Source organism: Schistocerca americana, chromosome 11 (assembly GCF_021461395.2).
Source record: "Schistocerca americana isolate TAMUIC-IGC-003095 chromosome 11, iqSchAmer2.1, whole genome shotgun sequence".
In the NCBI taxonomy this organism is placed as follows: Eukaryota; Metazoa; Arthropoda; class Insecta; order Orthoptera; family Acrididae; genus Schistocerca; species Schistocerca americana.
Genome location: NC_060129.1, coordinates 58,564,740 through 58,591,869, shown reverse-complemented (window position 1 = coordinate 58,591,869; position 27,130 = coordinate 58,564,740). Strand labels below are relative to the sequence as shown.

Below are 27,130 nucleotides of genomic sequence, written 5' to 3'. Positions count from 1 at the left end.
CATCCATATGATGGAATATTATGTGAGTTGACTTTTGAAAATACCATTTTGATTTTACTCTTGAACTGCTTATCCCTGTGTTACAAAGTTTTGAAACACCCATCCACACTGAATGTTGCATCATGTTCAGCGAACTTCTTAAGCTCTGACTTACACCACAGTTTGCAGTATGTTCGGATGAATCAAAGCTCTGCGTAAGAGCCAGTGCCAAATAACCATTAATTATCTGCTAAGAAACAATACCATATTTACTCGAATCTAAGCCGCACTTTTTTTCTGGTTTTTGTAATCCAAAAAACCGCCTGTGGCTTAGAATCGAGTGCAAAGTAAGCGGAAGTTCTGAAAAATGTTGGTAGGTGCCGCCACAACTAACTTCTGCCGTCGAAAATATGTAGCGCTACACAGGCTTGCTTTGCAGGCACAAAGATAAATACTGGTGCCAAAATCTCTGCGTCAGTAAAAAACAACAACAACAACAACCCGAGCTTTTTTCTCCGCCCCGAGTTTTGACCACTGCATTTTCATACATTATCCAACGAAACAACGACGTAAATACAAATTCTGTGTTGTTCATCTTCGAATGTAGCAGCATTTCAATGTACTACGAAAATCCGACTGGCAAGACTGTTTGGGGTTTTTTGTCAATATGGCTAACTCAATGTTATGAATTTTTTCCTACATGTGAGAAGAGATGGTTGCTAATAGGAACTTTTATGAATTGTGAATCACATGCAGTATTCTCTTCACCATAAGAATAATACGAAATAAACATTTTGCGATGTATTCTTTCGTGTTTGCTGCTATCTCATTTAAATCCTATCTGCCTAATAAACTACGAAACTAGCGTGAGACAACAGCAAACGCGGAAGAATATACATATCATGTCATGTTTATATTCATATTATTCTTATGGCTAATAGTGATACAGTCAGAAATGAAGCACGGCAATTGACTAGATTTTTTAAATCTAAGATGACTAATTTCTGTGCAGAATGTAATGTAATGTACTAAAGCGGCGTCTGCAAAGATTTTCAAACGGGGAAAAATTTTCGCTAAACTCTCGTTCAAAACATATTCTATCATACGCGGTCTATTATTTGGTTCTTGTTGATCATTATCAAAGAAAGCAGCAGTGTAGGTAACAACAAATAGCAGTCTCTTGCCATTGTTTCGTTAATGAGACAATTCCTCTCTCTTTCTCTTGTTTAATTGTAAGCGGCGGTATCGTGCACAAAAGCAAGCTATGCCGCGAGCGACGACAGGCCATGAACACGCACTATCAGAATGCGACAAACAATGCATGACACAGTACAGTAATGCATTTTCAGCTTAGAGTGACGTTAACACATACAGTAAAGAAAATGGCACTTATCAGATGAAAGAAAAATAAGCAATCAATTCAAACCAGACGAAGCACGTGAAAAAGGAAGGGTACCCGTATCAACACGGACGGAGCGCCTGACGCATAGCAATGGCTACCTTGTAAAGCTTAACTGCTAAGCTCACGACTCGAACCAAACTGCTGTAGTTGTATCATCATTCATTCGACCTAAATTGTGTCTCATATTAAAATGGACCAACTTTGTATCGATTTGGAGGTGCGGCCTAAAACTTTTCTCTCCTCTTGAATTTCGAGTCTCAAATTTCAGGTGCGGCTTAGATTCGGGAAAATTTTTTTCCTTGATTTCGAGTCTCACTTTTCAGGTGCGGCCTAGACTCGAGTGCGGCTTGGATTCGAGTAAATACGGTACATTCACTACCATATTGGTTATAAAGATTATTATCTACAATACCCACCAACTTAATACATCATTTGCTGTTTCCTAGAATTATGAGTACTGCAATGGTAAAAATTCTGTGCTCAAGTGCTATAAATGCTGAGAGCTGTGTATTCATGTTTACTTCAAAGATATCCATATCAATACTTGTCCCCATGGAGAAGTGTCTTGAAGAATTTGAAAAGTTTCTTCCACGTCGTGTCCTCCATTGTTGAAACACAAGACCTTAAACAATTTTGTAGTGTATCTATGATGTACAATTAATGGCTTGTAATCTATCCCTCCCTTCTTTGTCATCACTATTGTCTAAGATGATGATGTTTTTTCATGAGATTCAAGATAGGTAAGATTTACAACCAACTTTTTTCCTATCTTTTCTTGCACAGTTGACTCCAATCCTTCATATCTAGGGGTTCTGAATTTTGAAGCTGAAATTTTCACATTTTAAGCTTTCATCATCTAATTGATCCAAAGAAATTTGAAGAATGTCTGTGCAGAACTTTTGTTTTTTCGATGATTTATTGTGTGTATTTTACGATACACATGGTCTTTTGAATTTTCACATTAGCAAAGCCAAAATAACATCGCTCATCCCAACTAAACAAAAAGACCTCTGATCACGCCAGAAGCACACTTTTTTTCCACTTTGCTCTGCGGTAATAACATTATTCCAGAGGGTTTACAATTTTTCTTGCAAATGAATTTCTGTCAGTTTAGAATATTATCTTATGATGAATCCAGAAATAAACATAATAAACAGTTCTAGATTGTGTAATTAATAATAAAAAATTGAAATGTGCCAAATGTTTCATAATTTCAAATGTTTTAAAAAAATATAAGTGTACATTTAGAGCTAGTACATATCAAGTGTAACAACGAAAATAAAGTAATTTCTTTTCATAGGTTTTAACTTGAAATATAATGTATTGTGTATAAAATTATATGAAATTTTTCAGTATAATGGCTGATATAATACTGACATGTTGAAAATTCAAAAAATATGTCTGGCATCGACTACTACTGTTGACGAAAAGTAATGTTGCAGGAGGATGTCCCTTTACAAGGTGCAATCTGATGAACAGTCAGGTCAAATGCTGATTCAGTGCTTTTTCCAACCTACCTCACCTAAACTAAATTAATACTAAACATTGTTCAGTTAGTGCAAGTCAAGTGTTATACAACATAGCAAATTTGTGAACTGGGTTCATTTTACTAGCTAAGATCAAAATTTACCCACATTCAGGGATGTTTAAAAAATTGATCATTAATGCAATGATTACTGATTCAGTTATATCCCTGTATAGATCTGGTAGAAAGAGAACTTGTATTTTTATCTTTTGGTTCTTTGGTCAGTGCACCTGAAGACAATCTAATAAATGTAATTTTTCTCATTTTCGCTATCCATATATTCCAAATTGTTTTTACATCAAGGCTAGGTTATTGTCTTCATGTGATTATTAAGGAAGAGCTTGTATACATAATGGTTGATATTCATTAATTGCATGGATATGTGGCACACCTTTGTTATTTTCCACATACTAATATGGTTGGGAAGGGAGTGAGACAGGGTTGTAGCCACTCCCCGATGTTATTCAATCTGTATATTGAGCAAGCAGTAAAGAAAACAAAAGAAAAATTTGGATTAGGTATTAAAATCCATGGAGAAGAAATAAAAACTTTGAGGTTCGCCGATGACATTGTAATTCTGTCAGAGACAGCAAAGGACTTGGAAGAGCAGTTGAACAGAATGGACAGTGTCTTGAAGGGAGAATATAAGAAGAACAACAACAATAGTAAAACGAGGATAATGGAATGTAGTCGAATTAAGTCGGGTGATGCTGAGGGATTTAGATTAGGAAATGAGACACTTAAAGTAGTAAAGGAGTTTTGCTATTTGGGGAGCAAAATAACTGATGAGGGTCGAAGTAGAGAGGATATAAAATGTAGACTGGCAATGGCAAGGAAAGCATTTCTGAAGACGAGAAATTTGTTAACATCGAGTACAGATTTGTGTTTCAGGAAGTCGTTTCTGAAAGTATTTGTATGGAGTGTAGCCATGTATGGAAGTGAAACATGGACGATAAACAGTTTGGACAAGAAGAGAATAGAAGCTTTCGAAATGTGGTGCTACTGAAGAATGCTGAAGATTGAAGGGGTAGATCACATAACTAATGAGGAGGTATTGAATAGGATTGGGGAGAAGAGGAGTTTGTGGCACATCTTGACTAGAAGAAGGGATCGGTTGGTAGGGCACGTTCTGAGGCATCAAGGGATCACCAATTCAGTATTGGAGGGCAGCATGGTGGGTAAAAATCGTAGAGGGAGACAAAGAGATGAATACACTAAGCAGATTCAGAAGGATGTAGGCTGCAGTAGGTACTGGGAGATGAAGCTTGCACAGGATAGAGTAGCATGGAGAGCTGCATCAAACCAGCCTCAGGACTGAAGATCACAACAACAACAATGTGTGTGTGTGTGTGTGTGTGTGTGTGTGTGTGTGTGTGTGTAGTATAGCAGTTGTGCCTGATAAGTCAGTTTTAGTTGTCATGTATTTTCTACATTCAGGGGAGAATACGTCAGGGTAACATGTAAACTTGTCACAATTGAAGTGAAAAAAATGTTTCTAGGTTTAAAATGTAATTACATTTGACATTGCCTTCTGTTAGGTCATTGTCATCTGTCAGACATTCAACATTTTTGCGTGATGTGTCTTAAAGTGTAACACGTGCAAAGATGATCAACATTATATGTGCAAGCTTAGCTTCTCTTCCAGCTTATTAATCTTGGAGACCAATATTATATGTGAGTGCTATGTATATTAATTTAAACCATTAGCTTTTCTTATTTGTGTGTTCGCACTACTTAAGTGTGATGTTGCTGTTGGCTGACTACATCAAGTGTCGTGTGCTGTCATCAGCTGGTGAGATCACATGACATGAGCTATGACATGCTTACAAAAGTGCAGCGCAATCTCGATTTCAATGCTTCAGAAAGTAAGATGTTTGGTGCAATCCGAATTTATACCTTCATAATTCGAAACATATGCAGCGTACATGTTGCTGCACATCAAAGGTCTTTCAAAACATTTTTTTAATTTTTTTTTTATTTCCTTCAACCCCCCCCCCCCCCCCCCCCCCCAGTTTCGTTTTCTAAAGTGCGAGGAGATTCTACGTCGGTATATGAAACCATAATCAATCAAAGGACTGATGAGTTTTACAGTGGCAAGGAAGAGTATACTGTCACTTAACACGGAAAAAGTGTTTTTTCACCTGGGGGAAATGGTATTTTTAACCGGGAAAAATCCGGGAATCTTTTTCCCTTGTCGATGTATACACCCTGATAATAGTCAAATGAAAGAGCGAGTCAAACAGGTTTTTTTTTTTTTTTGTGCAAATGTTCAATGTGAGCATCATTTGTCACACATAAAGTTAATAGATGAGTTCTTCCCCAACCTTGTTCGATGTGCATGGAGTAATTGTTGCAACAATGCTGTTCATGAAGTCAGGTTTATCAGCTGGTAGGGGAGGCACCGATACATGATCCTTTGTGAACCCCAAAGTTAAACTGCATGGCATCAAACTGTGTGTGAACATGGAGGTAATGCAAACCAAGCTCTTCTCACCCAGCTCCTTATGACCAATCCATTGGTCAGAGACAATGTGGTATAATCAATTGCATAATCGCATATTGAGTTATACCAGTTAGGCGGCACATAATATTGCTGCCAAATAACCTTCTGTGGTTCAGCTTTTTCCAGTTGAAGGAAGAGCTGCTGTTCTAGTACAAGATGAGAAGCATGAATTACAGTTGCTTCAGTGAGAAAGCAAGGCCATAAACTTTCTGCCGGGGTATGGAGCAAAACAATTCAATTGAATGGAGTCTCATTGCAACTGTCCACATAGGTGTAATGTCGATTCATCACTGAAGACCACATGATTCAGAAAATACCCTCCATACAGAAACTTTTCATCTACAAAATTGGCAAGTAAACCATAGGATGTAGTCTTTAGAGCTTCTTACAACTGCAAACAATAAGGACATAGTTGTGTCACCTTATGTCTCCACACATACATCACTGGAACAGTTAGTTCACAAGTAGCTTTCTTAACTGATTTCGTGGGCTACGCGTGAAAGACTCTCACTTGTTCAGCACATTCATCGGTTACTATTGGCCATTCCCTAGTATTCTCTTTGTGCACAGCTACACAGACAAAACCGAGTTGCTCTTTCATTTGCTGAATTATAATTGTAAGTTGCGTGTAATAAAAGCTACATTACTTTAAAAGCTGTATATTCTATTTCAAGCACCCTGTAATTATGGTTCATGCTTCTCTTTTGATAACCCAATGTGGGCCCGTGTACAGAGTTTGTGGAGATAGTGACACCATATGTGTACAACATAATGTGTGCATGTGGGCAGGTTGTGATATGCAGAAAGGTAGGTGCCATTAAACATCATGAGGCTTGATGTGAGCGAATGCATACAGCATGGTTCCACAGGCAGCAAATGAAGTATGATGGTACAGACCTTGGATTGATGAATCCACTGAGCAGTTGAAATGTTTCACAATATTAGAGCTCTTCTGACAATGAATGTTTTGAAAGGCTAATAAGATCATAGATAACTCAATTCTCCAGCTGGTTGTGCCACACATTTATGCAGCCTTTATAGAATTAAGCCATTGTTTTACCATGATGTAGCTTGTTGGGTGGTAAATGTCCTCTAGTAATGGAGAGCAGGGCAGAATTTTCTTAGCTGGTTAAAGAACTCTGGCCTGACTTCTTGGCCTTGGTCTGTGCTAATGTCCAGCAGACAGCTAAAGTGAGAAACCCAATTTGAAATGAAGGGAAAGGCCAGCATCTCCGCCTACATGCAAATTCCCCAGTGGGCACATGCACATAACGGGCTATTGTACTGTGCTGACATTTTTGTATAAGCTGAATGGCATTATTACAGAAGTCTTCGGAATGTCTGTTCACCACATGAATTTGCATAAAAGTCTTTGCACAGTCCAGTACACTGAACACAGTAGCATCACTGAGAATGCAATTGTAGTCACATAACCTTTTAACGGCTCCAGATGTGCTCTCCACATTCTGTGGTGAGTGTTGCTTTGTTGTGGCTGTACTGTTCGCATGATGCTATTACCTGCGTGCTGGGAGATGGCGCTCCAGCCACTACGAAATGCTCATCATATGATTTTAAGAAAACTATTAGGTGAAAAAATTTGATTTTGTTTTATTTTCAGTATTCATCATAGTTCCTGTGTTGCATCAAATTAAGTAAATGATTGCATGAAATTCTAGTGTTTGTTGAAACATAAACACATTGTGTAAGCTTTGTGTGCAGTTGATTTTAGCCCATACAATGCTGTGTATGAAATGTAGATAAGTATCGAAATATAATTTAAAATTTAGAGCAATTTGTTCTTGAGGTATTGGGTTTTATATCCAGCATTGTGAATTTTGGTATTTACAAGTTGCATATTTCATAAGTTGTTCAAAATATTTGAAACTATGTGTTCACTGAAATATTGACATAGCTCATCTGTAGCAGTGAGAAGGTTGGTGATATGGGACATGTAAACACATCAATAATGCTTGAGGAAAATCCAGGGGCTGTGTTTAAACACATCTTCAGCACTTGTGGAGCATGACACGTTAACTCATCCACAGCAGTCAAAGGGTTGGTAAGGGAACTGGATATGAGTCTGGAATTGTTCTTGCATTCAGGGCACTGTAACTACGCTGCAGGTGCCACGCCAAATTTTTTGGTTATAAGGGGAGTAACACTTTCCATGAGCTTTAGGCTAAACTTTGCCTTTGCCATTGCCTTTGCCTTTGCAAAATGACCAGAAGATGACACTCTAAGATGGCGTGAAACTGGCAGTCCATCATTAGTTTAGCCAGGGCATCCAATTTGTCTAAAGGGTGATCATAATCTGCCTGTGTTATTGCTGATATTCAGACACCATTGCATGGCACTATAGTGCTGATTGATGGTGGTGCTACTGCATTCTAAGTTTCGTCAGCAAGATCTGCAACAGTGTCCAAGAATGGTTGTGCCTGAGATGCTACTATGCCTTTAACCTGAGCCAGAAAACAGCTATTCCAAAGCATACAGAGTAATGAGTCGGGTACTATTCCCACGTCAACTTTACTATATATGTGCCTAAGGTATGGTGACAGCTTCCCAACTTCGATGTCTTCTTGCATTAACATTTGACACACATGCTCTGTTTTTCTGCAGACATTTTGCAATCCAACCCTGTTGGCCATTTGCTACGTGAATTTTATGCAAGAGGTGATGTGATTACAACCTTAAATTTGGCAACATAGTGATGGTAGAGCTCACTAACCACTAGCAGACTTGGTAGAATGTGTGGATATTCCCGAATTATGAAACCTAGCTGCAATCTGCACAAACCATAGTGGCAGATTATCAGGCCAGAATGGTGGTAGTCGCATGGCATGCCATGACACTGTCATACCTTTAGGACCTGTGGAGTCTTGTATTTTATTAGTTTGAAAATTGTGTGGTCAATCCTCTTCTAATATCTGTCGGCTTATCAAGTCAGTGTCGCCAGTGTCAGTGGATCTGTAACAATAACCTTTCAAACCATTTAAGTTTGTGCGTTTGGATAATCCATCATGATAGCACAGCTATTGGAGGCACTTGTGTAACTCTGAATAACAAACATATTAAGGATAAGAAATGGGAAGAAGTTAACACCAGGCTAGATGTGTGTATTCAGCAAAGATCACCAAACATGACATCTATCTTGCATGAAGCTTTACAATAATTAACTAATTATTTATGGTACAGTATACTATATCCAATTCAGATTTTCCTACTCATTAAATGATCCATAAATGTTTAATTGCAGGTCATCCAATACCATATTATCCACTGTCTAGTTGCTGTCTTACAAAATTGTACATAAGTATAATCTTCACAAGAAATGAGGACATACTTTAATTCAATTATTTCAAAGCTCTGAAAATGAAAGAGGAGACTATTTGTGACCTTTCGTGAATTTGAGTAACTCTACATTGAGAATAAACCAACCAAAGCAGAGAATATTTTATGGGGCAGCATTCCAATTTATTTATTTGAGTATTATTGTTGTACTTCTCAGTTCAAAGGCTGGTTTAATGCCACACTATTCTAAACTGTAAAAGTTTTTTCACCTCAGAATGACTACTACAGCCTTTGTTGCCTTTCACCTGTTATCACAAACAGGTATTTGGTTTCCTCTACATTTTCTTATCCCTCCATCCCTCCCTCTCTCCATCTCTATATCCCTCCCTCCCTCCCTCCCTCCCTCTCTCTCTATATCCATCCATCCCTCCCTCCCACCCTCCCTTGCCTCACAAAGTAACTATGCCTTTATGCCTCATACTGTATCCCATCAGTCTTTCCTTGTCCTTTGTCAAGTTTTGCTGTAAATTTCTTGTGTTCCTGATTACATTCAATTCCTCTTTATTATTTATAGAGTATTACCAACTATTCTTCAGCATTCTTCTGTAAATGCACATTTCAATAGATTCTTGTTCTCTATTTTCCTTGAGCTGCTTATCGACCACTCATTAGTTCTGTACAAGTTTACACTCCAGACAAATGCCTTTAGAAGGGACTTCTTAACACATTAAAGTTATATTTAAAGTTAACAAAATTGTTTTTCAGAAAACTTTCTTGTGCTATAGCCAATTGCCATTTTATATTCTCTGTACTTTGGCAATCATCAGTTACTTCACTAACCAAATGGCAAAACTTGTCTACTCCTTTTATTGTCCCATTTTCTAATCTAATTTCCTCACCCTCAGCTTAGTTAATTTGACTATCCTTGTTTAACTTTCATGGATATTTTTCATATTACTTTTTTTGTGGCATACTGTTCAGCTGATATTCCACATTCTTTTCCATCTCTGACAATTATGGTAACATCAGCAAACCTTTAAGGTCCTCCTTGTCTCTTAATTCCCTGTCAAAATTGTTCTTCAGTTTCATTTCTACTTGTTCAATTTCCAGAGAGAATAGTATGGGGACAAGTTACAACAATATCTCACATTGTTAACCAACACAGTTTCCCTTTTGGTTCTTCTTCAGCTCTTCGAACTACAGTTAATTTCCGTATAGTTGTAGACACACTTTCACTCCCTTCAGTGTATCTTGGATAATTTAAGAAAATCGAAGAGCATGTGCCAGTTAATATTCTCAAAAGCTTTCCATTTATTTTCATGTGCTATAAATATTGGTTGACTGTTCTTCAATGTGTTTCCTAAAACAAAATGTCAAAATCAATACTGCTTCCTGTATTCCCAATTTTCTGGAAAATCCAATGTGATCTCCCCACAGACTGACTTTTAGAAGTCATTCCATCCTTCTGTAAATAATTTGAGTTGGTGTTCCACAACCACAACTCAGTAAACTGATTTTCAGAAATACTCGCACCTGTACAGGATGGCGGGTATGGGCAGGCGGTGGGCGTTATGGAATAATAGTGTAATTTTTAGAGAAAGGCCATTTATTGGCTAAAGCATGATGAAAGGGGCTACATAGGCCTAGGGAGGTGAGGGTGAGCCAGAGCTTACAATTTGGCGAACATTGTTCGCGAAGCTACCGAAAGTGGTTGTCTGCCAAAACTAAGTCCACAGTGCCGCAGCACCGGGAGAAGCGGGAGATGATCAATGCTACAGGGCGCGCATCCGCCTCGCGGGTGAGCAAGAATACAAGAGAGCGAGCCCGGCGACGGGCGGCCGGGTATGTTCGACGCACCACGCGGCTTCCTCCACCCTGATTGGTCAGGACCGAGCAAACCGTGCGGGCGGCATGGAACTTTCCAGAGCGTTGCCTGCTAAGCAACGCCTGGGACGGCGTTACCTCGTCAGCACACGAGAGAGGCGCGTGAACAAGGTGCCCTTTCTCGGTGCTGACTTCCTGTTACTAGACCGTGGGACGAAAGAATTTACAGGCAGCTAACGCTGCCGGCCGTGGCTTGGCCGCAATGGAAAAATGAAGTTACTGGTTGGAGGCTCATATAATAAAGTAAAATCTCCTATTGTCTGGCTCATCCTTTACACACCTCAGTTCTTTGGAATTTGGATTATTATATTGACCATGAGGTCTGAGGGTGTATAACGTTGTTATATTTATCCTGGATACCAGTTTCATCAGTTTTATCATAGTCCTTTCTTGCAAAGAACTTAGTACTTCTTAAGAAATATCAACCACACTAGGTGTCTTGATACATTGATTTGTTGATATGTTCATTGTTATGTGTAGATACCATCAAGGAAGAGAACATTCTAGGAGGTGGAATTAGTTAAGATATACATTAAAACCACACAGAGATGTCACATAAGCTTAATCTGCATTCTGTTTTGTTCTAACCCAAGGACATTGTACTTTATTGCTCGAACAGTACACACACATGGAAGACGAGGTACTATAAAATTAGCAGTACACAAGTGGTTGGTGGAGCCTTGCACTACAGCCTATATAGTCATTAGTTCCAAGGGGGGCCGCAGCTGCCAGAATGTGCACACAGTTGCTGTTGTATTAGCATACCAAGTGGCCTCTAGTGGCCAAATCAAGCACGAACTTTATGCGCAAACTATGAAGTGATGTACACATTAAACTGGTAGTTAAAGCACTCCTCTTCCATTGCATGGAGATGAGCACTATGCTCATGTCCATTTCTTCTGTGGGCAATGTAGGTTGTTGAGTCATGTGATCTACTGCCACCATGCATAGGGTCGTAAGTGGCATGAGTGCGGACAGGTGCAGTGCATGCCATATTGTCTAAGGCCATATGGTAGGACAGGCAGCACTGGTGCAGCTTCCATTTCCATGTCTGATTTCAACAATAGAGAAGGAGGTTGTGTTAATAGTGATGGAACATGTGCCACTGGTTGTGATAGAGGTGGCAGCATTGGTGTCGGCTGCAACAGTGTGGGACATGGGCACCCACCATGGTCCGTGACAGTTGAAGGGGGCATCCACTGCAGAGGAGATAGTTGTGAAAACATTGGCAGTGGTGACAGAGAAGGTGAGGGTAATGGCCGCGATGTATTAGACGTCTGGGCAGACAGACGACACAGGGGAGACGGAGGCACAACTAGCGTGCAGCCACCCCTGGGAGGTCATAGCTGGTCAGTGTGTCACATTGCCCTCCCCTCAGCCATGCGGATGTCGCAGAGGCATTGGCCACTGGTACTGCACTGTGCTGGCAGATGGCCCTGTGTTGGGCAGGGCAGATATAGTGAAGTCCAGGGCCGATGTCGATGGAACAAGTCTGCCGGACTCCTATTGACAACAGGGGTGAACCTATGAGAACTGAGGAACCAGTCAAAAGCTACTTCTGGTGACATAAACGAAACACATTTCTCATCTGAGTCTTCAAATGTTCATGCCAGTCATTCAGCTTCCCTGTTTGTCTGAAGGTGGAAAGGAGGAGCCATGACATGGTGAACGCCTCTTTCTTTATGAGAATCTTCAAATTCCTAAGATATGAACTGGCAGCTGTTGTCTTTAACTAATGTATACAGAAGACCTTCCATCGTAAAAATTTTTTCACAAAGCTGAAATAGTAGCCACCTCAGAAGTATACAGAAACTTCCAATAAGCATGAATTACAAGAAGCCAAAAGAGATTCAAAACAGGTCCCATTAAATCTACATGAATTTGTTCCCAAGGCTGATGTATCTGGCTGTGGTGTCAGAGAATCACAGGGAATCACTTAATGGGTGGCTCACTGTTTGCAATCTGCCAGAACTAGCACTATTTCTCCATCAGTGCCTACCCAAAAAATGCATGTATGCTAATGCTTTTGTATGTGACACACCCCAGTGCCACACATGTAACAAACACGTAACCTTACTCTGAAGGGCAGATGGGACCGCAACCTGGGCAGCAGTGTCCTTTGTAGCTAACAGCAGCCATCCATTCCAAACAGAAAGACTTCATAATGTAAAATAATTTCTCAAAAGATTGGAAGCATGATCCAGAGGTTTATCCAGCCAGCTGTTGCACAAAAGAAACAATTTTAATTAAAACAGGATCTGCAAATACCTCAACCACAGTTTCAGTGCTAGTAACAGGAAAAGCATCAACATTTTGAGCTTCCGCGTCTAAATGAAAACAGTTCTCCTTTGTCAAACTTTGGATCCTGGCCAGTTGGCAAGTGCTAAAAGACGTTTGCATGTTGCACTATAAGCCGAAAATATATCTCATATCATGACAGGAAAAGAGTTCACTGCTATAAGTGCTGTATGCCCTTGTTCAGCAAGGACACCAAAGTGTTAAAAAGAAAACCAGTGGTTTGTGGTCTGTGATCAGGTGAAATGTAGACTTGTGTAGAAAAACGTAATTTTTTTATAAAACATACGCAATCACCAAAGCCTTTTTCTCTTTTAGAGAATAACACTACTGATCCTACTGCATCGAACTGAAGGATTTAAGAGGTACGTGCAAAAGGGTGTTCAGATCCATTCACACACGTATGAGCAAGGATGGCACGAAGACCAAACTCAGATGCGTACATTGCTAACACAGTGTGCTGGTCCAGCTGAAAAGTGACCATACAAAGGGTCAACTGCAGCTTACATTTAAACTACTTTAATGTCCGGTCGCAAGCTGGGACCAGTGAAAACGAACATCCATATGTAACAATGTTTTGAGCACTTGTGGCACAGTAATAGTGTCTGGTGTGAATTAGTGGTAATATGCTATTTTACCGAAGAATGCTTGTAATTCTGTGATAGATGTGGGGTGTAGTAGTTGGTCAATAGCATCAATATGCTGGTGCAATGGTTTAATGTCAGCATGTGACACTTCAAAACCCAAATTAATAATGGATGGTTGAAAAGCTGTCTTTTCCAAATTGCACTTTAACCATGCAGACTGTAAAACAGAAAATGGAGTGCAAAGCTTCTGCAAATGTTTCTCTGTGGAGGTGCTGGACACTGCAGTGTCATCTAAATAGTTGATGCAGCCTCAAACTGTTGCAATAAGTTGCTCTAAGGTGTTGAAAAATAGGTGGCATGCTTGCTACATCAAAAGGCAAATGCTGGTATTGATAAAGCTCAAATGGGTATTGATAACTATAAGGCATTTAGATTCCTCACTGAACAGCAGCAGTAAATATGCCACTCCAAAGCCAGTCTGTGAAAAATATGGCCCCCCAATAATATCGTTAACAGATCATCAGGGTGCAGAATAGGATAGGTATTAATGATTGACTGTGGAGTAATAGATTTTCAAAATCACTGCAGAGGTGTTATTTACTGGTAGATCTTTTGATTATCACCAGTAGTGCTGACCATTCACTGGAAGAAATAGGTCGAATAACATAAAGTGATTGAAGACACATTAATTCTGCTGTTGCTTGATCCTGTGAGTTTACTGGTACCAGGTGGACCCAGAAAAAATGCTGTCAGAGAGACTGTTTCATCAGAATATAAGCCTGACATTCTGTTGCACCACCCAGTCCTGGGAAGAATAGAGAGGAAAATTTGACACAGGGTATCTAACTGTTTATATGGAAGTTTATCATAAACCACATGCACTTCATCATTGATGCCGAATCAAAATCGTTGAAAAGCACCCAAGCAGAATTTCAGTGCATACATTCTCCACAACTAGGAATTTTAATGAAAAAACCACAGCCTTGGAAGTCACTGGTGCAGAAAATGTTCAACAATGGGAATGTGTTGTTTCGTATTACTCATCAACCTCTGTGACACTGGTGTCAGAGGGGGAGAGTCCAAATCCACATAAGTCTGAGAATTCACCAGTGTTGCTACATCCCGCACATGCACGCACGTGTCAGTGTATATCTTGCTTTGGAACACTGTCACTGCTGACAAACTGTTCATATCAATGTTCATTTCATCCCCACTCAGATTTGGGAAGGAGTTAGGAACAGAAGCAATGTGTCCTTCGTTATGGCACCTGTTACATGTTTTCCAGCTCTTGGGACACGCAGTCCATTCGTGTTGAATGAAGCAGTGTGGGCATAAAGGCAGTAGAACATTAGCCTGTCACTGTTGTGATTCGGTCTGTTGTCACAAATGACAATTACCTGTACAACATAAAGACATCTGCTGGACTGCTGCAGTAGAGTCATATGTTCCATTGTGGACTGACTGAATGCTGGGAAGTGTGAGAGGGACAGATTCCTAATATTTCAGATCAGGCTTCCACCTGACTGCCTGCAGCCCATGAAACATCAAATGACTGAGGTGTCTTCATGACTTCCAAAATGGTACAATTTTCACATTGTAGAACTCACTCTTGAACTTTCCTGTCAGGAGAAAAATGTATTGCATCACGAACCATTTGATCTCCATAGGATTCCCTATGAAAATTTGTCACAAAATTATGTTGGCTAAGTCAATGTGTTTCTGCTGCCCATACCCTGTATGACTCTTTTGGTTGCTTTTTGCAGTGGTAAAATTCCACAAGAGCAGCCATAACGTATGTTTACTGTGGAAGTAGAAAATAACTCACAAGTGAGTGAAAGAAAGGCTGGAAAATTCTTGTAAGGGGTTGGGCTGACGCAACAACTGATACACGTGAGGTGAAATCCATGACAAAAAAGGGCCTTGCACAAGTATATGCATGTTACCTTAAATGCTTGGAATGTTGCTACAGGCATTTTTTGTGTATGTCCTGGTTCTCTGCTGCATCATTGTATACAGTGAGTGGCAGAGTGGCAACGGGTATGTTGTTGGCGGGGCTCCAGGTTGTGCCAGTGTAGTCGTTAAACTGGAAATACCAGCTGTCAATGCTGTTGCTTGCTAAGAGATTGAAGCACTGCCTCCATGAAAATTAAACTCAAAGGATCAATGACTGATGTGCAATATGTGAAGTCAGGTACTGTACTTGCCACCAAAAAAGTGTTCTAACTCCAGAACACAGTATGTTATTGCTCAAAACAGCACACACACACACACACACACACACACACACACACACACACACACACACACACACAAATGTAAGACAAGGTAGAATGCAATTAGCAATACACAAATGGTTGGCAGAGCCTTGTGCTCCAGCCTACATTGTCATTAGCTCCATCAAGGGGTGGTTGCACAAGCAACTGCTGTCGTATTAGCAAGCCAGGCGACCTCTAGTGGCTGAACCAAGAACAAACTTCACGTGCCAACTATGAAGCAGTGTACACACAAGATTGGTAGTTCAGCAGCTGTAAACAATAAATTATCATCTTTTCCTTTGTACAGGTTTGTCCACCAGTAAATTGATAAGGAAGGTGATATTTTGAAAAAAGATTTGTGTTTCAGTGATCTGTCAAATTTTTCTTTGCAATAGCACATTCCTGTTATTATTTAGTTTAAAACCAAAATTCTTAGGTCTGAGATATGTTACAGGCAGGCAGTCCTGAAAACAAGAACAAAATAAGATCAGAAAATATTCAGTAGTTTCCAGAAGGTAGGGTAGTATACAGGGTGATTCACAAAGATATGCAAATATTTTAATATGTTATTCTACCAGTAAAACTAAAGGAAAAAGTTCATATAAACATAGGTCCGCAAATGTTTGGTTACGGAGTTATGACTATTAAAAGATTTTGTCTGCAAGTTTATCTACTTCGTTAATACGAAGCTATCGCAGAACTGTACAAGGTTAAAGTAAAGTACAATTTCCATTTATTTAGTTGTTATTGGTCTGATGAATCTGATAAAACATGTTCCAGATGAGTATCTGCAGTAGTTTTGCAGAATATCCAGAGAAACAAAGGTTACTGTACAAGTAAATTTGTATACTTTCCATTAAGAATGTAGAAACATTTGTCATTGTTGGCAACTGTTAGTGAGTTGTTTGTCATTTCCTAACCATGAAATGAGTTATTTTTCTGTATTGTTCAGTGAAAGAACATAACAGTGTGTTTAAGTGAAACCACATGGTAAGTGTTCTCGATTGTAAATTATTTATGACCAAGAAATGGTGTTTATTTATGGTAAATGTGATGGTAATTCTATGGCTGCAGTTAACAATTCCGAAAGTATGACCCATTAGTGGAAGATTTCAAAATTTAGGGGAGACAAGTTCTCTACCTAGCGCTTATTGTCAGTGCGAGCTCTCGATACATGAAGACAATGATGGGGATGTTATGGATGCTGTTCAACATAGCCTGGGTACCAGTACCCGACACATCTCTCAGCAATTAGGCATTTCACAATCTAAAGTATGGCGTACACTGAAGTAAATAATCTGTATCCTTACCATAAACAAAATGAGCATCATTTACATCTGGGAGATCCCGCTATTTGCTTGGAGTTGTGCAACTGGTTAAATACTTATCAAGTGTTACACAAATACATTTTATTTACTGTTGTGGCACACTTTACTCGAGATGGTATAAACAATTTTCATAACAAACACGTATGATCTGAAGCAAAACCATATGCTACAGAGCAATGCAATTTGCAGCAGCAATTTAGCATAAATGTGTGGTAGGGTATAATCAACACACACTTTATTGGACCATTCATTTTCCCAGGACATCTAATAGGCGAGACGTACTTAAAATTCTTCAAGAAAAAATGCCTCACTTCCTCAAAGATGTCCCACTTGCTACACCATTGCAAATGTGTTTTCAACATGGTGCACCTCCAAATTTCACCAATGCTGTTACTACACATTTAAATGAACATTTTCCCCCAGAAATGGATTGGTCTTGGTGCTACATGTATGTGGCCACCGAGATCATCCCATTTGACACCAATGGATTTTTGTGTATGGGGATGGATGAAAGACAGTTTATGAGGCATTACTTGCTTGAATTATGAATGCATTAGGCAAAATTAAGAACAACCCTGTGAAACTGAAACGAGCAACAAAATCTATTCATACACGTGCAGCTAAATGCATTGAACTTGGAGAAAGTTTTGAACATTTATTGTGAATGTATTGTGAAAGTATTGTGAAATTGTATGAACACTGTACAACTTCCTTATCACTGAGCTTTGTTTTTGCTGGTTTAACATGAATTCATACGAGCTATGATTCTAATAAAATCAGATTATCTGACACATTCATGCAGTTTCAGTTAACGTTATTACCGCCACTTTTCCAAACTTAAATTCTCTGTAACTTCTGTTGCAAACATTGTGTAATTGTATGGAATTTAAAAAAACGAATGGGGCCAAGTAAATAATAAATTAAAAATTTTATGAAATTACTTCTTTGCTTTTCTGGATGTTTTTGACCTTGTACTGTTTTTCGATGGCTTCATATTAACAAAGCTGCTACATTTCAGCAAAATCTTTTATTAGCCATTTCATCAGAACGAATGGAACTGAAAAAAAAAGGTATATTCACAAATTCGATATGATGGAGCAGATCATATATTAGAGCTATTTTCTGTGCCTATGTAAGCACCATGTAACCACAGGGACAGAAAAGTTAAACGTAAGTGGAAGTCGTATCTACTAAAGAGTTTTGCGCTAGTGTTCGTGTGTTTACAGTGGTTCTGCTCTTATATGAAATATGCCCCATACCTGAGAAAGGTGTGTAAAGAGAGAGTGGGGACACAAAAAAAAAAAAAAAAAAAAAAAATCACATGTTGCAGGATAATTCAAGAAAACCAAACCTTGCAATGCGAGTGATATTGTTCTACATACCAAGTTGAATGAATTAATAGTGATTTATTTCATAAAAACAGTGTGTCCTCACAAAAATCTGTGTCAGTTTATCTGTGGCCCTTGTCCATTTAATTTTACCCTTCCCTCCACAAGCAAAGACTCATCTGAAAGGATATACTTTTGTAAGAGTGATAAGCACATAAAGCTGTCATTTTCTTTACCTTTTGTTACATTTCATCCTGTGTTTGGAGTGGCATTTTCTGCCTTCAGCACATTTGCACAGTTCTTTCATCATCATTCAACCGGTAACATAGGTCCCATCAGGAAGGATAACCTTCTGACATTTGGAATAAGTCAAAGTATTTAAACAAGTATCATAGCTACAAATACTCTCGACTGGGTCACATTTATAAATTTCTGTATCTTCATCCTTGCTAACATGGTCTCCATTTCTGCTGGTTGCAGCTGGATGATTTCCTTTCATGGATTTGCAGATGTGTGGTGGAATGTCCCCTGCCTCCCCCACTACTGCATGTTGCCTACTGGAAACCAGCCTGCTGAGGGATGTTTTGTATAGGGAGGTTCAATTTGAAGCCAATAGAGTTGGTTGTTCTCCAAGCCACAGTTTTGCAGCATGGGACTTCTTGGAAAATTTCTGAAAACTCGCATATTTTCTTCTGGTGAAGGACAGTAGTAGAATGACGCCAGAATAAAATTTGCCATTTATTGAATGATTTTATAAAATTCATGACAAGAGCCCAACAGAACATTTATGACAAGCCAAATTAGAACCATGTAACAAGAACTATATTAAACTTCTCATAACTGGGATTCACTGCCATGCGATATTTTTGGAAAGACATCATGTTTGTGCCAGTGACGGGTAAACTTTTTGTTTCCACTGTTGCAATTTTGGCCTTGCGCCATTATCAAGTGCAGGTGTTTTGGCTTTAAACCAAGTCAACTTTATACAGGCTGACACATTTATATGTCATTGTTATTTGCTGTTATATACATTCGTAATGTTGCTAAGTAGTGCGAGCACACATGTTGATATATTGTAAAACACAGTCTGTACATACACATGTTCGTTCCCCCATCACTATCAACTTTTGCACTAAACCACAGTAGTTCCCTGCTCTGGTTTAGTGCAAAAGTTACTAGGACAGTGAGTGCCTTTATACTATCTACCATCCAGGAAATGCAAATGCCTTATTTTGCTACGTTAAGAAAGAAGCTATGTAATTCCATCATAATAGTGCGTGTATTATATATATTTACTACATTCATAATAAATTTAATACAGTATGCTACAGACATTGCAATATTACTTTCATTGCAACTGTTCCTTTACACCGATTTCCAATACTATAAAAGAACTGAATGGAGAAAGAATAAAAGGGGGAAACTGTCTGATAGAATTTTGTATACAGTAGAATTTAATTGTTGCTAACACTTGGTTTAAGAATCCTAAAAGGGTTCTTTACATGAAAGGGACCTGGAGACATGAGAATGTATCCGATTGTATAATGCTGAAAGAGAGAGAGAGATTGATTTCGAACCCAGATTTTAAACTACAGAATGTTTCCAAGAGCAGTTGTGTATTCTGATTGTAATTTATTTTTATGAACTACTTATTAAAACTGAAGAAATTTAGGAAATTTGGTACATGCAACTTGGATAAACTGAAAAAATGATAGGTTGTTGAAATGGGGAATTAGGCAGCTATTGACTTAAACAAGGGAAAGGAATACTGTAGAAAACAAATAGGTAGCACTGAAATTTGCTAGTGGCAATGTATTTCTGTCAAAAATGGCAAAATACTTGGGAGATCAACTGAACATAATTCTGTGTATCTTGGAAATGGGTTATGCAGTGAACATCACCAAATGTAAAACAGTGTTGCTGGAATGTAGTGCAATTAAATTCAAAGATTCCAATGTAATTAGATCAGAAAATAAGACAATATAGTAGTAGTAGTAGTAGTAGTAGTAGTAGTACTAGTAGTAGTAGTATGTTTTACGTTTTACTATTTGGGCAGCAAAATAACTGATCACTGATGTATAGAGGATATGAGACCAGTAATAGCAAGAAAAGCTTTTCATAAGGAGTGTGTGTAAATCACTAATAGAATTTAAAGTGTTATGAAATACCTTCTGAAGTAACTTTTGTGCTGCAGCCTTGTACAGAAATGAAATGTGGATGTTAAACAGCACAGAAAAGAGGGGAAGACAAGCTTTTGAAATGTTGCGGATAAGGCGGGTAGATCAGGTACCCACTGAAGAGGTACAGAATTGAATTCGAAAGGAAAGAAATGTATATCATATCTTATCTAAAAGAAAAAGTATGTTGACAGGACACAGCTTGTGCCATCAAGGAATAGTCAGTTTGGTAATGAATGGAGGTTTCAGAGTTAAAAATTGTAAATACACAGTAATGCATGATTACAGGAAGCAGTGTCAATTATGGGGGTTTTAATAGTTACGAAAGGATAGAGACTTGCACAGTATAGAGTAGGGTGGAGAGCTGCCTCAAACCAGTCTGGACTGATGATGATAACCATGACCATAACACATACAGAAGTCTAGAATTGTGCAGCATCTATTATTTGTTGTATGTAACCCAGTCTCCCTCTCTCCCTGCAGCTCCTTCTAGTACTGTGGAAATTATTTCCCGGTGTATTAATATGCCCTATCATTGTGTCCCTTTTTCTTGTCAGTATTTTCCAAATGCTTCTTTCTTTGTCAATTCTGGTGACAGAAACAAAGAAAAAATCCCTTGGCTCAAGAACTGCTAACAAATGTTGTTCAAGTGCTGTTTTATATGAGAGTGGTAAGCACATTGCACAAAGATATTGAAATTCTGATAGATTGGAGGCACAGTAATATAACGGATACCAAATTGTTCATAGTTTGTAGAGAGAGTTTCAAGAGATAATGCAGCAGTGCAGTGTTTGAAATAGGTTTAAATATGTTATAAAGACCAAGCAAGAGACCAACAAGACAAATAGGGAGTTGTGATATTGACAAGTAAAGAAATTTTCAAGAAAATACAACACCCAAAAAGTGGTACATGATGTAGTTTTGGAACCAGAGTGAAAGCACTGGACATTATATGCATTGTCGTTAGAGTGAGAGAAAAGGGGAAACTTCAAGGCAAATAGCATCTTCAGTTACAATGTACAATAAGTGTTACAGTATTTCATTTATAAAGGGACATTGTTGCTGTGTTACTTCAGAAACTTCTTTTTTGATTATGTTGGCAAAATTGAAGCCATTCACTGACTCATCTCATTGTGAGCCCTTCGACTGTGATAGTAGTTGAAGCAGCAGTTTAGTGCAGCATTGCTCTGGTGTGGTAGCATTGTAGCTGTTTATTTGAAAACACTTGTTTCTCATTTTACTTAGTTAGAATACTGGGTCCATTTGATTTCAGCACAACTGATGGACTATCTCCATTCTTCATTACCTACTCTAAAGCCAACAGGTACGATCTCAGTGTACAATAAATGATTTTGCTGTCAGTTAAATGTCATCGCATTTTATAAAATTTAATTTTACTGACAGATAATGTTTGTGTATATGCCATTGTTTCTGTCAATTCTATGTTTGCATACTTTGCTATGAGACTGTAGTATTGTGACAGTAAATAGTGTAAATTCTATAAATAACTGAACCTAGTTCTCGAAGTGCCAGTCCATAAGCAGGAACATAATTGATGAAATGAGTGGTATTCAGCGTAGAAAGAGGCCTCACAATGCAAAATACGTGGTACCACACTGCATTTTGCATATAGCAGTGAGTAGATTCAGGATACAAAATAGTTAGATCAGTAAGTTACTTTGGGCATACCCCAAGGGAGTATTAAAAAGTCCTTACTGTTCATTATATATGTAAATGATAGAGCAGAGGACACTGAAAACCCTGTGAGGCTGTTTAGGGAAGCTACTGTTCCATATTGCTGCAACACCATGGATCTGTAGCAACATTTTTCAGGCGTTAGCTACTTTATCACATATAAGTGAACAGTAATAAGTGTAACTCAGCCATAGAAGAAACTGTTTCTGGAACACTTGTTTTGCCAATTTATGAGTATAGAATTGTTACTGGGAAGGTTAGTACAGGAGATACAGAAGATTTAATGAACAGTGATGCAGTTCATCATGAGTGAATTCAGTATGCCAAAGAGCCACGTATTACTTATCCTGTATACTATTATACAGTTAAGTATGCTGCTTATGAGACAGAACTGTGATTGTCTACAAAGATTATTGAGCAAGGTAGCATAGATATGAAACCGTATTGATGTAACTTAGAATAGCTGCTCAGAAAATTAGTTTCATTAAATTTCCTTGTGTGTGAGAGATGAGAATCATTGCAAACGGGATGATATTCATAATAAAATATTGAGAGGCATGTAATATATGCAGAAATGTGTAAGAAATCATAACTGAGATTTTCTTTTCCTTTCTTTCAGTTTCCTGAACATCCGTTGGTAACGCTGGAGTCCACTAATTGTTCCAAGGAGGAAACACAAAAAAAATTGGGACCAGAAGAAACTGAGAACATTGTAAGAATTAATGTCTGTGAGGTATTGCATGTGGAACAAAAAATTCCTTGGCTAATTGCAGAATGTAAAGGATGTGTTACAAAGAAATAAGTTTTCTGGAACTAAGTGCTGTTTGTAATTTCTCACCATCCTTGTACAGCTCTCCCTGATTCAGGTTTTTTTTCTGCCACTTGGTGGCAATTGAGAGGAAATTCTTATTAGTGCTTGGAACAATATTTATAACCATACCTACAGCAACTCTTCTTGAAACCGAACGTTTTGTATAATGCATGTGTTGGATGTTTTAAATCCAAATTTAGAGGAGCAGTTAGAGAGAAATAGATAGTTGCAGAATAATAATTTGACATGTTTCTCTTTAAATAATGCCTGACTCTTTCATCTTTCCATGGCATTCGATTACTTTGTTTTAACAAATCATTTACATTTCTGTTTTTTGTACCGTGGGGGTTATCAAAGGTAATAAATATAACTATGTGATAGCTCACTCCTATGTAGGTTGATACAGAATTCCAATATATATGCAGTGTTGCTAAATTCCATGGTACATTCACAGAAAAACTTTTGAATTTGGCTTTAGCATGCAGTTCTCCACAGAGAACGATTTGTAACATTACAGATTGTCATGGCAGAGCTAAGCAAGAAGAATAATCTTGGTATATTTTGTGAGCTTGCTAAGGCCTTTTGTGGAGTACAAAACAATTCACTATGTTATCAAAAGTATCTGGACACCTGGCTGAAAATGACTTCCAAGTTCATGGCACACTCCATGGTAATGCAGGATTTCGGTATGGTGTTGGCCCACCCATAGCTTTGATGACAGCTTCCATTCTCGCAGGCATATTTCTGTCAGGTGCTGGAAGGTTTCTTGGGGAATGGCATTCTTCGTGGAGTGCTGCACTAAGGAGAGGTTTTACTGTCAGTTGGTGAGGCCTGGTACAAAGTTGATGTTCCAAATCATCCCAAAGGTGTTCTATAGGATTCAGGTCAGGACTCTGTGCAGGCCAGCCCATTACAGGTATGTTATTGTCATGTAACCACACCACCACAGACCATGCTTTATGAACAGGTGCTCGATCATGTAGAAATATGCAATCGCCATCACCGCATTGCTCTTCAACAGTGGGAATAAAAAAAGTGCTTAAAACACCAATATAGGCATGTGCTGTTGTAGTGCCATGCAAAACAACAAGGGATGCAAGCCTCCTCCTTGAAAAACACACACACTATAACACCACTGCCTCCGAAGTTTACTGTTGGCACTACACATGCTAGCAGATGATGATCACCAGGCATTCGCCATACCCACACGCCGGTATTGGATCCCCACGTTGTGTACCACAATTCCTCACTCCACACAATGTTTCTCCACAGTTCAGTCATCCAATGTTAGCACTCCTTTCACCAAGTGATGCATTATTCGGCATTTACTGGTGTGATGTGTGGCTTATGAGAAGCCTTGCGACCATGATATCCAAGGTTTCTCGCCTCCTGCCAAACTGTTATAGTACTTCCAGTGGATCCTGATGCAGTTTAAAATTCCTGTGTGATGGTCTGGATGCATGTCACCTATTACACATTATGACCCTCTTTAACTGTCTGTGGTCTCTGTCAGCCAACTGACAAGGTCGGCCTATACGCTTTTGTGCTGTACATGTCCCTTCAAGTTTCCACTTCGCTATCACATTGGAAACAGTGGACCTAGCGGTGTTATGGAGTGTGGAAATCTCGCATACAGATGTATGACAAAAGTTAAACCCAATCACCTGCCAACGTTCGGAGTGCCCCAATCTGCTCTCTCATGATATCTAATGAGGACTGAGGTACTGATATGGAGTACCTTGCAGTAGGTGGCAGCACAATGCACCTAATATGAAAATTGTATGTTTTTGGTGGTGTCTGGATACTTTTGATCACATAGTGTACTTCATAAAGTAATATGATGTGGAATTTGTCATCCATCTTGTGTGATGGAATGCAGATGGTCACATCAACTGCTTACCTGCGGTTGACTAGTTAATTCATTATGCACTGTCACTCCCAAGATGCTGAAGATATGTTTAAATTTGGTCCTGAGTTTTACTGATGCACTGTTGACATATTTACGTGTCCCATTCCATTGACCTCTCACAGCTGTGGACGAGTTACTTCCCTATCTTGGTCAAGCCCAAATTTTTGATTATTTATGATACAATACATGTGCCTTACAATACATGTGCCTCTTTCTGTGCTAACATTTGAAAGAAACCTCATTACGATATCTTGAACTTTTTATGAAATTTGATGACTGTTATGACAACTTGACTCTCAATGCGCAGGGACGGGAATGGGTGTATCATCAGACCGTCTGTCTGATATAAAAATCAATAACTCTAGAACAAAATCAGATATTATTCTACTCTCAATTTTATTTAAATTGTGATATTTTAACTACATTTCATAAGCTGTGACGCATAAGCTAAAATCAATCATACACAAAGTTTGTGCAATTTGTTTTTTTCTCTCCAAACTTTTTAGAGTTCCGCACAATGATTTACTTAAATTGTTGTAGCACAGTAACTGTGATGTATAATGAAAACAAATTCTGTCAGTTATCGAATTAAGATATCAGATTGTTAGGTATGCACAGAACTGAATAACTGTACGAAACAGCATTATCACAACAAATGAGTGCAGGGAGCATGGATGCCAAAGAAGTGTTTATGGTGAAACATCTTCACACAGTGATATTTGCTGAAAGGAAATTATAAGCAACATTGTGAGTGCTACACAGTTCAGATATGGAAGTATATAAAAATTTTCCCACAAATTTGTTGCCCATTGGATTATGTAAGGTAATTAGTTTGCCTGTATGTTGCTTAACTGGTTCAAATGGAAGTTTAGCCCAGTGATGATCTTCCAGCACTTTGTACAAGTGAAAATATAAATTACTTGAAATGTATGTAACCTGTATCAGTTCCAATGTACTGATAATCAATATCACAAAGAGAATTGTACCTTAGCTCTGGTTTTTGAATGTTACTTAGAAAGAAAAAAATAAGACATTTATTGCTCATGTATGTGTAACTGTTACGATGTATGATGGGAGAGAAATAAGATAATTGAAATATTACTCAGCGCCCAGGTCATACTAGTTCAATATCTTGATTCAGTTACTTTTGTAATTTGTCCTTACATTTTTTCTAAAGTGATTCTTACATAAATCCTGAACAATTTTGTAAAGAAAATATATTTTGAATGTAAGACCTGCAAGCACTTGAGGGAAAAGATTCAACGGTTGAGGGAATCAAAATCAAACAGGATATCCTTGTTGGCCTATGAATTTGATAGCTCTTCAGAACAAGCAGTTTGATGGAATGCACCATGGTGATGAGAAGGTTGTTCAGAAAGTTTCAAAATGTTCACTTCAATGTCTTAACAACTGAGAGAATAAAAACTTATAGACAAGAATTTTCCCCAGGATATTGCAGTCATGGAGAAAAGATATACTGGGAGGTGAGCTGTTACATTGGCAGACTACTACATGACTGTTGACATGGATGCTGAAGAAGCAACTTATAAGCTGCAAGGCAAATGGAAATGCAAAGCCAATTTATAATTTGATTAAAAATCTTCAAAAGTCAGTTAAGAATTTTGACAATAACAAAAAAAGTATTTGTTGTACTGAATATGTATTCTAGCAGTACTTACCATTATTTTCTCATTCATAACAGATTTATGGTTTTCTGATAATTACTGTAAGAAATTTTAAAGAGCATGGGAAATTATTCCTTTCTTTTTGGTTTTATTTAGTAATTTTTTGAGTTGGTGTTTTTTGAATTTTATCACTGCAAATGTCTCTTATTACTCAAATAGTTCATCATCTCAAGGATTCACAATTATGAAAAAAAAATTCCTGTATTAAACTTTCAAAGCTACAGTGTGATCTAAATAAGTATGTATATTAATGGTATAAAACTGGTTATATATTTCTGAAGCTGGTGCTTAGTATTTATTTTAATGTCAGTTTTTCATCATATTATATCTAAATAAGTGTAGCAATCCTAAATATAAATATTTTCAAATATTTGATAACACTTCATTGCATAGTTTATCAGATGTGAATGTAGTTACTACATTTTTATTATTTTTGTTTGAAGTAGTGTTCATTTAATCTCAAACATTATAATAGT

At 38.2% G+C, this 27,130-nt stretch overlaps 1 protein-coding gene across 5 annotated transcripts in view; it reads left to right on the top strand.

The window, feature by feature from the left end:
• LOC124553918 (zinc finger protein 708-like) overlaps window positions 1-27,130 on the top strand; it is a 192,589-nt gene that overhangs the window by 22,012 nt on the left and 143,447 nt on the right. For all 5 annotated transcript variants that reach the window (XM_047127942.1, XM_047127939.1, XM_047127940.1 and 2 more), the window contains exon 4: window positions 22,869-22,961. In XM_047127942.1, the coding sequence (XP_046983898.1) occupies window positions 22,869-22,961 (93 nt within the window). The remainder of the gene's footprint in view (window positions 1-22,868; window positions 22,962-27,130) is intronic.